The 15,706-nt window shown below is 39.0% G+C and overlaps 2 protein-coding genes across 5 annotated transcripts in view; both read right to left on the minus strand.

Moving 5' to 3' along the window:
• si:dkey-151g10.3 (serine/threonine-protein kinase WNK3) overlaps positions 1-2,701 on the minus strand; it is a 58,831-nt gene extending 56,130 nt beyond the window's left edge. For 3 of the 4 annotated variants that reach the window (XM_037541077.1, XM_017694287.2, XM_017694285.2), the window contains exon 1: positions 2,164-2,701. The gene's annotated coding sequence lies outside the window, so the exon portion shown is untranslated. The remainder of the gene's footprint in view (positions 1-2,163) is intronic. The other variant, XM_017694288.2, reaches the window with a different exon arrangement.
• Positions 2,702-3,391: 690 nt separating this feature from the next.
• Positions 3,392-14,305, minus strand: fam3a (FAM3 metabolism regulating signaling molecule A). The gene is made up of 10 exons (XM_017694284.2): positions 14,033-14,305; positions 12,086-12,154; positions 11,114-11,221; positions 9,182-9,205; positions 8,969-9,092; positions 8,586-8,644; positions 6,678-6,728; positions 6,327-6,411; positions 6,052-6,178; positions 3,392-4,859 (listed from the first exon to the last, which is right to left on the minus strand). The coding sequence occupies exons 2-10, from the start codon at positions 12,096-12,098 to the stop codon at positions 4,761-4,763; spliced, it is 690 nt and encodes a 229-aa protein (XP_017549773.1). The 5' UTR covers positions 12,099-12,154; positions 14,033-14,305; the 3' UTR covers positions 3,392-4,760.
• Positions 14,306-15,706: the final 1,401 nt, after the last annotated feature.

Below are 15,706 nucleotides of genomic sequence, written 5' to 3' on the forward strand. Positions count from 1 at the left end.
TCTACGTAGGACTAACATTCCGAAGGTGCCGCTGTAATTTACAGCTGAGATAGCAGCAGCATTTGGTGGCAGTTTGGCACAGCATGAAAAGAGCAGGAAGTCAGGGTTTAGCAGAGGAGCCAGTGTCTTCACACCTAAACACTAATCATGCAAACTACCTCTGCTGCAAAGCTCACACAATATAATAAACTATAATAACACTGTTATAGATTTCTAAATATTTTATAAAATATATAAAAACAACACTATTTTAACCTTTTCAGCCTTTTTCAATTCTTTGACTTGCACATCTAATATACTTTCTTCCATGAAATAGAGCTTTCTTATTCTGAATTTTAACTGATTTCACAAACTTTTGACAAAATATTACATCAGGTTAAAAAAACACATACAATCAAATGAGTGTTTTGTCCTGCTGGTTAATCCCTGCCACACACTGCCTGAGTCTTGACCACAACTTCACAAAGCTGTCAGACTACATAGGAACTTCCTGTTCCTTCTCCTTCTCAGATTTCAGGTAAAATGTGCCCATAATCTATAGTTTATCTGGGGAACAGTTTTAGTAGAGTACATTTTGGGGCATTGTCAGCATGTGCCTTATTGGTGCCAAATCAGAACACCAACAAAAGAGAAAAAAGAGAGAAAGACTAAACAAAACTAAACGTTTTATAATGCCTATTTCTGACTTTTCTCACAAATTTAATTAGAGCTGTTCATTTTAAGATAGGAATGATGTTGTCTGCAGTCTACTTTAGGCCAAACACAAGAACAATGGGTCCCCCAGCCCTATTTGCAGTCCAATGAATGGTGGATGTCACTTCTGATGACAGTCTGGCACATGCCCCTTTCCCCTGTGTTCACGATGCAGACTGGACGTGAGCTTTACACACAAAAGCAATGGAAGAGTCTGGGGCACAATGCTCTTCCTATTTGGACAGACCCAGACCCAAACACGACCAATTCTGCTACCCAATCCCGGTCAGCCATGTGATAGTGAGTGCCACTATAGCCACGGTAGGCAGAGCACACACTGACTCAGTCACTGCAACAGAGCCACATTACCTAACACTCTTTTTCTTCCGTTCGCCAGGCTCTGTCATTTGATCACATAATCCAGGTGGGATTGTTTTAGTCAGCTGTGCCACACAATGAACCTGGATTACAGATTTCCAAAGTGGCTTTACTATCGCAGCTGTAGCTTAATCCCAAAATGAGCTCCAAGTGTTTTTTATCAACTCATACAATATGGAGCCACTATCCATTGCACATTTCTGTTCTACCAGGTCAGTTAAGGGTCACATTTTTCCACATTTGCTTTACTGAAGTTATATTAATCAAATAAAAATGCAAAGTAAAAGGTCCTTAATAAATGCATCCTTACTGTTACATGTGCCTCTGTGGGCCTAATAAACTACCCGGTTAAATTTTATTGTACACAAGACTGCGTTTAGCCAATGCTGTCTAAGAAAACTACCATAAACTGCTGCTGAACAACAGAGGGAAGTGAAGCAAATGTAATTTGTTTCCTTTTGGCTGTTTTGGTTGGGCTGTGTGCGACCTGACATGTAACGGCTGAATAAACCCCACCGGATCAGAGTTAATCACAATATACACCATCTCACCGTATAGTCTAAATACAATATGATCTTAAGAGTACAACTAACGTTATATGCTGGTTCTCGGATTATACACTCTACGACAGGCAGGGTGAATAACTGTTTGTCGGAGAGTTTAGCCAGTTAGCCACCACACGAACACGAGCCCTACACACGGGCGAGTATTTGTTGTCTTTGCTCGCCAGGCGAACGTAAATTTCTCCGAACTAACGGTTAACCGGTCTGAGAGACTGCGAAACGAACCCAATAAAACACGAGGTGGCATTTATCTGGATAAAATTACAACCTCGGGGCTGAACTAAGACAAGAAGCAGAGAAATAAAGGCTGACGAGTGGTGAAGGGAAACGAGCGTCGCCGCTCTCGCCCGTGAAAACATTTCAGCACCTTGTCAGCGTTAGCGAGTTAGCCGGCTAACGTTAACGCTAGCCTGGGACTGCTGCGCGACGGTTAGCGACGAGACAGGGCTGGTTTATCAAAACATTCACAATAAAGAACGAACACGCTATCATATTTTTCGTTTTTAAGGAAACCTGCTCGCCTACTCACCGATGTGAGGCATCTTCCGTCTGTCGTCCGTTTCGTGTTCCTCTCCAGCCAGCCGGCTCTGAGGCGGATCGCTCTGTTTGTTTATTCCTCAGTACCTCGCAGCCCCGGCGGCTCGGCTTCGCTCCGTCAACTGAAGACTGAGACCGGAGGGTTAGACGCCTCTCTCTGCCCGGAACAGTAAGCGTAGTCCTCGGCTAGTGACGCTCAGCTCCGCTCGTTTACGTGTCGTCGTTAGCGTTAAATCCTTGTCTCCAAATCCTCCACTCGCACAGATTCTGATGTTGCGGGAGACCGGAGTGAAAACGGTGCTGCTGCTTTATTGTCTGTTTCGATGCGCGCGGCCGCTGCACGCATTTTTTTCCCCAGGTTGTGTTCGACACGCTTCAAGAAGCGACCGTGTGTCCGTCCGTGTCCACGCTCGGGCAGCAGTGTCCGTTTTCCGCGTCTCCTCTTCTCATGTCTCGGCGGCCGGCTGTGAGACACGGACTCGAGGTGTGTATAAGAGTGTTACCGCCTCTGTGTGACCACGCGGGGTCGCGCGCTCTGAGCACGCGGCAGAAGGACGTGGAGATCGATTTACCGAACCGATTCATTCGCATCGGTCGCTTCAATGAATCAAACCGATTCAACGATTTTATACTTCCCAAACCACGTCCACTGCATTCGCTACGTCTGCTCTATAATCGAGTCAGACTCGTAATGTAAAGAATCTGTTATTAGAATCGCTCATCGTATCACACGGGTAGTAAACATTTGATGGATGCTACACATTTAGATTCAGCTTGACTTATGAATCGGTTCAACAGAATGATCCGAACACCGAACACGCACCAAATCTCAATATTTATACCCGTGGTAATCCTTTTCTTAATTGCACTTGCGTTCATAGTTTACTCAAGAAAGAAGTTGGGCTCACTTGTATGTCTCTTTTACAGAGCAGCAGTAATCATTCTTATCGTACTGGCATTATTGCAGCGTTGCTCAGGCAGTGCAGCAAGCAATACAGCAATGATTCAGCACCTGTAAAGAGTTCAGACAGAGTACAGTTGTGACAGGCTTTAAGATGCATACACATCTTGCCATTTTAGATGCGATTCTACATTATTGCTTCCATACCGCCCTCTAGTGTGTATAATTTGACAATGCCGCTGTCCATGGTGCTTGGAACAGTTACTGGACTCCAAAGTGCAAGTCACGATTCTTTTGGCATTAAATAAGAGGCTTTAAGTCCATGAAATTTCACATTTTATTGCAACAGTTCCACTTTTAAGGGGAATTTCATCCATTTTTCAAATTTCTGCATAATTCAGTTGTCAAGATATAAACAAAGTCACTCACAGTGATTTGATGGGAAATGGTTCATTTATACAGAAACCCACCAAGATTTCTTTACAGTGCTTGTGATAGGAACAAGGGGTCACAATGTGAGTTTTTTATATGTAACGCTGAGGCTAAAATAAATAATAAATCAGAAAAAAAGTTTTATTTGGAGACTATTTCGCCTTCGAATACTCTTCAAGTACACCTCCACCATGAACACATTAAAACAAAATAAGTTTAGACCAAATTTTATCACAAAACTATTGTGACTCAAGGTCTCAGAATCAGCAATCAGGTCCCCATTTCATGTTCTAATTTCACGTGGGGAACCTTTTAGATGCAGACATCTGGTTCCTATCACCACCATTGCATGTAAATTCTGACCAACTTTCTCTAGAACTAAGCATTTCACAGCAAACTGCTCAGAATGACTTTGTTTACTTCTTATTCATTTAATTCTGCAGACAACTGGAAAAATCAATGGAGTTCCCTTTTGAGTACATCACACCCTCACTCTCCTTGGTTACACTATAAAACAAGAAAATATCCAAAAGCTATAATCTCAGTGTTCCAAACACCCACGTCAATGAGTTCTGCATGACCAATCTCAATATGTGCCACACATTATTAAAAGCAGACTCCAAAAGTATATTCTTCAAACTTTAGCATCACACTAAGCTCTCTTCAGAAAACAAGCAAACCACACGTTATTGCATAGCAGTAGCTCTCCCTAACACCAGTTATGTGAAATGTCAGTACACTAGTTAATTTACAAACATACTTGAAAGTCATAGGTTAACAGAGAGGCACATATCCATTATACATTAAATAATATAAAAAAAGAACACTTTAAAAAAGGACTAAAATCTGCATTTCACCCGGCTGACATATATATTAGTGTTGTGTCATATATTTTCTTCAACCTTCATGAAATCCTTCTTGTATGCTTACAACACTTGATATAAAGCTGATTTTCACACTTATCTAGGCCAATTCCACTGTTTGTTCCCTTTTCCACTTATTTGCATGCAGAAGCAGTATGTTTACCCCTCTTCATTATTCAAAAGTAGACAAAGCATTTGTGTTTAGATTTCAAAAGGTCCACTTTTACTGAACCAAGCGAAATCCTTCAAGAGACTTTCAGTCAGAGACCATTTAAGTAGCTGCATGATCCAAGAGTTCACCATGTCTGTAACGGAATCATTTTGGTCACTTATTAAACCTCATGTTAGTGAATGCTCTGGCATTTCATAGTTAGTTTGATTGTTCCTGCGAGTTTAGCTTTCTAATGGGGCACGTAGAGGAACGCAGCCATCCATCTCCAAAGACTCAGGCCAGCCTTCGTATTTATTGCTAGTTTTGCTGTTCTTCATTCGCTGGGAGAAAAAGAAAGAGAGAAAAGGGGATGGGATTTAGGTGAATGAACAAGTTCCATTTTCTTAGCTACAATACTGTTACTTAATTCATAGCCAAAGTGTCCATTAAATGCAAGTTATTAATTTTTTAGCCTCAGGATAAAAAGCATAAAATATACAGTACTGTGAAAAAGTCAGAGTTCCTTTAATGAAAGTTAATTTCCAGTTAATGTCCAGCCAAGGCAACTACTAACTTATTCATTTTATATGAATATTAAAAGAATAAAAAATAAAAGAATATTTATAAAAGAATAATAAAAAAAAAAAAGCAGAAAATCACACAGAAGCTTCAACAACTAAACATAATAAACATTTTCTTTCAGTATTTAGCGTTTTCACTTTTTATCTTTAGTACAGCGTCCATTTTTTCCAGGGAAACTCGCTTTCAGTTTTTCTAAGAAATCTGCAGGGATATTTTTCACACTTCAAAGTTCAGTCTTAGAAGTTAGTTGCATTTTCTGCTTATCACAATCAAAGTAATTCAAGCCCATTCAATAATGTTGAGCTCTGGGCTTTGTAGTGGTCAGTCCATTGTTCTGAGAACAACAGCATGTTCTTTGTTTGATTCTATATTGTCTATTTTTCTTTTTTCAGTAGCAATTCCTTGACAGCTACAAATCCTTTTAGACTCATAGTGCTGAGCTGTCTTTTTACAGTGGAAGTATGGACAGAAAAACCTGAAGCTTGTATTTCTCTTATATTTTCTCCTTTATTTGACAGTGACATTTTTAGTGGCCCAACTGGCCTTGTCGAATTTCCTCTATTTTTTTTAAGCATTTTGGAAACACCCTCCCCCCCCCAATTATTTATTTCTACTTCCTTGTGAAAGTGGATTATTATATATCATATATGACTGGAAATTAAATAAAGGTTTCTGACTTTTGTACAGTACTGTACATTTACTTCAGCAAATGTTTTGATGGATTTGTTCTCCTCTGAGTATTTGTCAAATAATAATACTTTTTTAGTCATTACTTCATTGAAGTAGCAGCAGTTTCAGTATAAATCTACTTTTTTAACCTCTGGATTTGGATACACATCACTGCAAATACCCTAAATGTTGCCTACATAAAACAGCACACATCAGAAACGATTTAATAGGACACCAAACTGAATGCCTACACATTTTCAAAATTTTGTAAGACAATCCTACCTGCTCAAAAGGGCTTTTATTGTCTATGCCTTTGGCTCCTACAAACACCCAGCTGTCTCTGAAGGCCAGTTCCTTCACTGCTGTGCTGCCCAGTTCCTCAAACAACCGCCGCCCTTCATCATTCAACCTGCAAATCAGCCAGCAATTTAAAAACATATAAAACAAAACCACAGAGAGATTAATTCAGAAAACTTTTACTAGTATGGATTTAATTACCACAGGGGAGGCAATCAGAGATAAAGTTAGACATGTGAAGGAGTTACATGGAACCTTACTTGGTGGCTGGATCATCAAAAGAAGCCACAAACACTAGGGTTCCCTCATGGAGCGGTCTGAGAAACTTCAGCAGGTCAGACACATCTGTGAAGAAGAATGAAGACATTTAAACCAGGTTGTAACATCTGTATAATATGATATTCACACGTGGAAAAAATAAGTCTGCCACAAAAGTACTTCTACAACATACCACAATTGACTTAAGTAACCACTGTTGTTAAGTAACTTTTGTTAATTTGCAACCAGTGGTCAGTGTTGTTATATTAAAAAAATAAAACAGAACATTGTAAAACCAGGTCAGACTGTATAATTGGAACGGTTTTAAATATGTAATACTAAAAGGAACAAACCTCCTTCCCACATGTCAAATGACTTTGTTTCCAAAAGCTCCCCAGAGACCCCTGAAACACAAATATTGAACAGTTATTAACATCACATCAAAATTTGGGCTGACAGGTCATGTAACAGATTATTACAACTAGGGGTTTAGCAATACATATACTTTAAATGTAAAACGCAAATTCTGCTTTGTTTTTAGAGCAAAGAAACATGTATTCCAAAATCGATTGACCCTTTACAAATCCTATCATACTGCAAAGTCTACAGTTTACATTACTCATAATAACGTGTATATTGTACTGAAAATAGTACAGGTAAGGCTGTACCATGCACAGTGGAACTCTTGTGTCAACAATGTCTAGAAACACTGCTGACTTCTCTGGGCTTGAGCTCATCTGAAGTTGACTGATGCACATGTGAAATGTGTTCTGTGGTCTGACCAATCAAACATTCAGATTGTTTATGGAAATGATGGACGTTGTGTTCTGGGTAGAAAAGGACCATCGAGACTGTTACCAGCGTAAAATTCAAACGCTAGAATCTGTCATGGCAGTAATACTGCACCTGCTCAAATAAGTAACCTACACATCTGTAAAGGCATCATTAACACTGAACATATTTTGGAGCAGCACATGCTGCCTTCTAGACAGAAGTCTTTTTCAGGGACACCCATACTTATTTCAACAAGACAACACCAAGCAACATTCTGCTTGTGTTGCAACAGCACAGTTGTGTAATCAGGGACGGTTTCCCATTGAAAACATGTGCTGCATTACTGAGCTCAAAATACGAAGCTGAAGACTTATATAGTAGATGAATGGCAAAAATTCCACTTTAAAACTAGATCAGTTTGTGTCTTCAGCCCCCAAACAATGATTAAGTGCTGTTAAAAGAAAAGGTGATGTAACAGTGTAAAATAGGCTGATATCTCAACTTTTTTGGAAAGTGCTGCAGGCAACAAATCTGGAATTTTTGTGTACCATTTTCAATTTAATTTTAATTTTCTGTTTTTCTTAGCATTTCACACACTGTCTCAACTTCATATAAATAATATAAATCCATATCGGTGACCTGGATTTACTGACTGATTTAAAAGCACCAACAGCTAGGGTTAATTATCATTCCAAATTTTTTGATAGTGATGATTATTTTTCGATACCTTCTTTTGAATTACAAATTGAACATGGGTGTGGCTCAAACCACAAATGAGGTGCTGAAATATTTACTGACCACAACAAATGAATCAAAAAGTGCTGATGTTAAGAAAATACATACAGCATATGATTTGGACAGCCAATCAGAGGTCTAGATATTGGAACAAGCATGCTTAATAGCTCAGAGGTGCTGATAATAATACTGAGTAAACAGATATTGAAATTTGGTATTGAATGACATGGATTTTCTGCTTGATTGCAACTGAAACAATTTAGTCAGTATTATTAAAGTACAAAAGTTTTAATATGGAGTACTACTAATAATAAACCAATAATTAAACTTTATTTGTGCAACATCAAGAACTGGTAATGCACCTATCACATTGCAAAACCATATACAGTTGTGCCTCTTGAAAGCCTATTAAACCCTAATTGAACACAAAACTAAACTAAACAGAATATAAAAAATAAAAAACATTTCAAAACAAAACCTTAAGCAGAGAATACCATGTTATAACACACAAAAAAGCTTTTTCTTATGAAGAAGAACTGATGAATAAATAAGTCTGAGAAGCTCCATCTCCAATGCTACAATACTGATATTATTTCCATATATTTTGATGTTTAATAGACCTTAAGTTGACTAGAGATTAAAATTCTAAATATACTGGCTGATAGAATTTATTTGTGTTTGAGACTTTAGTACCTTAAAATTATATGTCTTTATCATGCATCATGAAGAAAAAAAAGTGTTAGGCTTGTTACCATTTACTAAAGCAATGTTAAGTCCTCTCCCAACATTATTCTTGACACTGCTGATGAGCCTGGGACAAAAAAAAAAAACAACAACAAAAAAATAACAGACATAGCTGAGTAAGTCTAGTGAGTTTTACTCCCTATAGCAGTTTTCAGGATGCTGGTTACAGCAGCACAAGGACAACATGCGATGGGGTCAGAAACAGCACACAGTGGTGGCAGAACAGATACTAATGCATACTTGCATCATGCTCCCAATGAGAAGCTGGTAATGGTGGAAATGAGAAAGAAAGAAGAATTGAGAATGGAAAGATGAAATTCCGAGAAATGGAAAGCTGAAACGCTGCATAGAAAGACAGACAGACAGGACAGACAGATGTTCGCTGGCTTACATTTTGTCCTCCAGACAGATTTTGGGGCCAATGACGTTGGCAGCTCCAGAGACTAAACGGAATGCAAGGTGTTTTGGAGGACATGGAGCAGAAAGCCCACACTTGTACCTGCGAGGTCTCGGTTCTAAGAGAAAGCAAAAGCAGAGCATGCTGTTCAATCTTGACACCAAACAATAATCTGCTGATGCAACAAAGTGCAGCTCTTCATCCTACCTTGAGTTGGCTCCTCCGGTGTACCTGTGAATCAGATAATGTAAGAAAAGATCAGTGAAGGAACACCCTGTATCTTTATCTTACCTCAAGATCCAATTAGCACAACTGTCCACAGCAATTGTGTTAAATGAGTAATACATAATATCAGCAACAAACAATGGTTATTTAGTGCTTGGCCATAAATGGCATAATTTTGGGTGGAAAAAAGGTTGGTGGTGGTGGTGGGGGGGGGTTGGGGACATTTATGATCATATTAATTTCTGATAGCTCTAATGTATTACTTGAATTGCTAAGCGAACACTGGACATTTAAAGTTAATAAAATATATTAAGTTTTATTTAAAGCTTGTAACAGTTAATATCTATCTTACATTGTATGTTCTACAACTCCTCTATCAGTGAAAGAACCTTCACACAGAGCTCCTGCTGTGTTCCATTTTTAACAACTGTCAAACCATTTTCAGGCAGTGCTGTATCCTTTTTTAAATTCTAGTGACATATCTTCATTTTCCAGAAGGCCTAGAGTATGACTGGGCAGTATAACCATAACAAGGCAAAAACATTATGCTGGCATTTCAAAAATTATTCTGGTATTTAAAAATTATGCTGCAAACTACTGTTCCACATCTGAATGGATAAATACACACATTCCACTCTTTTGTACACTATATGGACAAAAGTATTGGGACACCCCTCTGTTGAATCATTCACTAAAGTATTTCAAGTAAACTGCCTTTGGAAGAAGCATCAGCAAAAGAACTGCGTGTTATTGCCGAGCAGCTACACACAAGCCTGAGATCAAAATACACAATACCAAGCGCTGGGGGTTGGGGGGTATAAAGCACATCACCACTGGACTCTGGAGCAGTGGAAATGAGTTCTGTGGAGTGACAAATTACGCTTATCTATCTGCCAGTCTGATGGATGAGGCTGGGTTGGCAAACACCAGGAGAACACAACCTGTCTGACTGCACTGTGCCAACTGTAAAGTTTGGTGGAGGAGGGATGATGCTATGGGGTTGGTTTACAGGGGTTTCCCTAAGACCCCTCAAAAATACAACAACGATGTTATTAATGTATCCTTCTATACAATAATGTTTCAGCATATACAAACTATGATTTTGCTCAAAAGCTCCAATTAACCCATTCGTTTTGGACTTGCTCAGGTGCACCCTCTCACATCTGACAAACCCGGAAGACATTAAAGAGCAGCAATTCTCCTCACTTTACCCTCTCTGGTAATACTGCATCATAATATTTGTGAATCATTTGAAGGTATGAAACAAGTTGATACTGCCCAACTGTAATCTTTTACACACAATCGTTTCCACACAAAATTTATCAAATACAAGTAGAGATATTTTTTCATACAGACACACACACATATATATATATATATATATATATATATATATATATATATATATATATATATATATATATATATACACACATATATATATATATATATATATATATATATATATATATATATATATATATATATATATATATATATATATATATATATATATATAAATATAAATTTCACAGAAATTATCAGGCCTTGAGAGTTCCCTGCCACTCAATAGGGATGTCAGTCTCTGACCTTACAACAATTTGACTGGATTACAGTTTGGTAGGACACAATAACATGCATAACGAAATCTTAAATTTCACCACCATTCACATCATTCTTATTCTTTCCCATCAGATTCGAAAATTTTTTACACTTAAGCGGAACAGTCAAAACAGTCAAAAAAGTTTTGTTTAATTTTATGTAGGAAAATATGCAGAGAAATTTTGTTTAAGAAAAAAAAAAGCATTCTATATTTAACATTTCACAATTACTGTTTATTTGCTGAATTTAATATAGAAAAAAAAAAAAAAACATAAAATGTGGTCTGTGCAAATTTTATGGCAATCTGCTCACCAGTAAAGAGCATCTTCACTACAGAGTTGCCATCTCCTCCCAGTATGGAGCTCGCCAGAAGCCAAGTCAAGCCCACAAGAAGCACCACAACGACAGCACGTAGAGGTCCTATGAGATACAGAGGATGCGATGAGGAACACACAAAACCACTGAGAGACCACAGTTCACACACACTTGCACGCGCACACACAGAGGAGAGTAAGAGGCATGAAGTCATCTGTAGGACCAGTGCTGCTATTGCAGAGGCTAAATACTGCACCCACTCTCTTTATCTAGAATTATATGACAGTGACCATGCAAAAAACATAATTTGAGCACAACTTGTAGTACTGGCAATGTTGTGAGTCATGATTTTTTTCCCCCTGTATATTAAAAACATTTTGGATAGTGATGCTGCATTCTTTTGCAGCATTCAATTTTCACATGACAGATCCCTGCTCACCAGAACAGCGGATTACAGGGATTACAAAAACACCATGCATCATTGATTACATGCAAGAATCAAAGTGTGACCTCATGGATCTACGACATCCTTCCTAAGTACTAGGATTCAGCCAAAACTGTCATTTTGGATGTTTACTCAGGGTATTTGGATTAAGTACAGCCAAGTTCTCTACATAAACAAAACTAAATGCAAATTTATTTCCTGCTAATTTTAGTACACAACTTGCATTTATTTGCTAAGTTTAATATAAAATGTGCACATCTCTGCTACGAATGAAAGAAGTTGGTTTCAAGCACCTACCATGTGAACAATTCAGCCTAAAGCAGAGTAAAACCAAACACTGCAGATAAAGGTCTAATATATGGCGGGGATAGTTGAAACAGTTGCTAAGTATAAGATAAATCGACACAAACATAGGCATTGAACTGAACTTTTGAACAGCATTTCTAACCTTCAAACAGTTTTTATACATATTTTTCCACTTTAGAATCATTGCAATTTATGGAGTCAGGTTGAAGTGTACAGACCTGCCAGCCTCATGTTAGCTGGGTCGAAGAACAGGAACAGAAAGCGGGCACTATGATGAGGCTTCAGTTCTGTGTGAGAGAACACATGGGTTATACATACAAAACTTATATAAACACGTGAGTTTTCATGGTCACAACCAGACCTACAGTGGTAGGGACCACAGCTGAAAATCTTGGGACTTATTTCTAATTGCAACAAGTTGTGACACATAAAATAAAGAAGAAATATACAAGATACTGCATTATTTCTAGGTCTAGGTGATCTTGACCATGTTGAGACCTGTGTATATAAAGGTCATATAATAACATGATGTGCAGCTAACTGGCATGTACACTAGCAGTAGGCCAGTAAAGTTGGTTCATTTAACTTAATGCTTTTGAATTCATTTTCCCTCTCACTGTAATTCAGCCATTAACAAAAACACAGTGGATTTCAGTAGTTTTGTCATAAAGCTGAGGATTGTATCAAATTAAGCTCCATTTTAATTGACCGTCTTGTCTTCAGGTCACAAAGAAAAAGGGAGGTGCCATTTTCTACGGAGCTGAAGTCAGCTTCTTTTTCACCAACTTTGTGAAATGTCTTTGGAAAATTGAGGCACAAGAATGTAGCTGCAGCACCACTTAAAGAGAAAGGGGAAAACCCGAATAAAAAAAGGGGGTATCTATTTTCTGTTAACTGGTTTTATGATTATATTACGGAGATGTTGACCAGTACTAATACTGAGGAGCTCAGAGTTTGACGAATCACAGACTTCACTCAGGAATTATTAGCAAGTAAAAAACACTATGGACATTGTAGATTTAAGTCACAGATCTCTTCTTTAATCATTCAAATTACAAAATATAATATAAATATAAGTATGTATGAGTATGCTTTGAGCATGACAGTGTTTCAAATGACAAAAGTAACTGACAGTAACTGACAATTAATTGACAGAAACACAAACTGTTACAGAAACGTGAGCTGTTAAGTTGAGTAACTACACTTTTTAACTGGTTCACTAGGAATTATGGGTGGCCCTGCCCCATACTTTCTTATCGCTTGTTGTTTTGAGTAGAAATAATCATAGAAATAAGGGCACTTGAGTTTTTAACCGGGTAATACAAACAACTTGCCAGCATTGAGAGATAACAACTATCTGCAAGAAAGTAAGTAATCACAATGTAATTATTTAAGGTCAAATTACATCAGAGCTTCCAGTGCTGTCTCTGTACAGCAAAATAATCTGCTATTATGCTGTGCCTGGATGGCTGCAAAATGACTTGCGCCATAGTTCAAGCCTTTTTGTGATTTTTGCCCCCTTATCAAAAAACTCGGAGAATTGTGATTCAAAATGTGACCAGCAGGTGGCCGCACCTGCACTTTCCCTCCTCACTGTAGTCAAACTGCCACAAATCCAGTCCAAAGCAACGGCCATTCTTTACTCTCGTCAATAATACCGCAGGTGTGAGGTTGTGGGTGCACAGCCACACATGAAGTTCTCATAGCAGATGTCGAGCACAGTGGAGATCTAAACTAAATATCTAAATGAGGTGGCCTGCAGTCCAGAAAAGAGGGAGCAGCTTCACAAACACTACACACAGCACTGGCCACATTTCCCTATCACTGCGTTACCTACAGCGGGCAGCTCTTTATCGGAGCTTATCATCTCGCCCTGATTTTAAGAAACCGCACCATTCAGAAAGCTGTATATAGTTTTTAGGACTTGCTGCGTGTTATCGTTCAACCACGTGTTCTTTTCTCAGTTTCTTTCGGTGCTGTTCGGTTGGTCGGTCAGTCTGAACTCGCTGCGCTGAAATATAACACTGGTAACACTGTTTATTAGCTAATGCTAAGTAACCTAGCGAGCTAACAGGCGTACCGGTCAGCTAAACCGCTCGAACGTCACTGTCAGCGATATCAGCTAAAGCTCCGCTGCCCAGCGTGAACAAGAGAACCTGAATTACCGTCTCTGTGTCGAATGTCTCCGTGTCCGGCGGTGGGGACGCTTCCAGTCAGAGAGAAGAGAATCTACAGGCAGTCAGTCAGTCAGCGTCCAGCGGCGGTCAGGACATGCTGACTGACAGTGAGACTCGCTCTGTTTTCATAAACGAACCGCGTCCTCCGAGCAGAACCTCTCCATCCACAGCTCGAACAGCACTAAGGTCGCTCAATCTCAGCAAACCTGACAACACAGCGGCACAGGCACACGGCTAATGTTCCGGTTTGGACGGACTAACAATGATGGCGTCACGCGCGCGCCCAAGTCACGTGGGAGAAAATGGATTCAATGTCCTGATCCGATTCTTTTGAACGGTCCGTTTCAATGAATCGAGCGCCCGAATCAAGCGTTCCTTGATGCACAAATCAAGACATTTTAAATATAAGCAAATTCAAAAATGTCTTTTTTATTATTCTGCTATTTAGGCCTGTGATTTCATTGAGTCAGATTGTGAAACATTATTATTTAAATCCTCAAACCTATGACAGACATAAATATTAATCAGACACAGATACACTCAGCATGACTCACTTTTACGTTGTACTTGTGAATCGGTTCGAGTGATTTATTTAAAAGAATCGGTTCAAAAGTTCCGATTTGTAAAGGGCCAAAAGTATATAAATGCCTATACATCACTCCCATATGAGCTTGTTGGACAATTCATTCCAAAATCATAGGCATTAATATGGTGTTAGATGTCCGCACCTGGGTCCAAGAGCATGAGCCTGCAAATGGACTGGTTGCAGCACAGTTGGCTCAACAATACCTGAATGGTCGACGAGGGTTGCCACGGTCCTCTCAAGCACCACCTAGGGAACAAAGACTTGATGGTCATCTGAGCTCTATTCCAGAACAAGGCCCACCTAAAGACATGCAACATGGACAACAGGCAAAAGGTACCTTAGTTTGCTTTTATTGTAGGCAGCAAGGACATAAGGCGTCTATATGCCCTCTTAAGAAGCCTAAACTGTCTAGTTTCTGTTATGTGCCAAGAGAGGGGGACATGTTTGTACAAGACAGAGGGGTATCGGTGACAAGTGATCTCAGTGAATTTTCTCACACCAGTCCAGGGAATTCTAATGACATTTTGGTAATGGTTAATGGACAACCTTTATGCTATGTTGGGCTATGAATTTGATAAAGGGGGATTTTTTTCGCCACTTTGCATGGTTAACCATTCGGAACTGACCAAAATACAATGTATACACAGGGATGTTAAATACTATCCCACAGCTGATGTTACTCTTGGGGTTTTTGACAATGTGTTTCTTTTGAGAGTGGGAGTGGTTAAAGATTTGCCTAAAGATATGGTTATAGGCAGGGACTTACCAGTCTTGCCTTAATTGTTGGGGGAAGCACAGTCTACTGTTAACTTGTCTTGTCCAGTACCTTTAACTGCTGATAGTCTGAGGGTAGGAAGAAGGGTCCAAAAATGTCACGTCAGAGACATTGTCTAGAAAAAGCTTTAGGATCACCCACACACCCACCAAAAACCAAATCTCTTACCACTGGTCAATGGCAGGTTCCCACAAACATAGCCACTCTTCAGAGAAAGGATCCTTCCCTTGCTCACTTGTATCAACAGGTTAGAGAGGAGAGTAACAATGGGCCACCTAGCTGTAAAGACTGATATGTTCTA

Source organism: Pygocentrus nattereri, chromosome 9 (assembly GCF_015220715.1).
Source record: "Pygocentrus nattereri isolate fPygNat1 chromosome 9, fPygNat1.pri, whole genome shotgun sequence".
In the NCBI taxonomy this organism is placed as follows: Eukaryota; Metazoa; Chordata; class Actinopteri; order Characiformes; family Serrasalmidae; genus Pygocentrus; species Pygocentrus nattereri.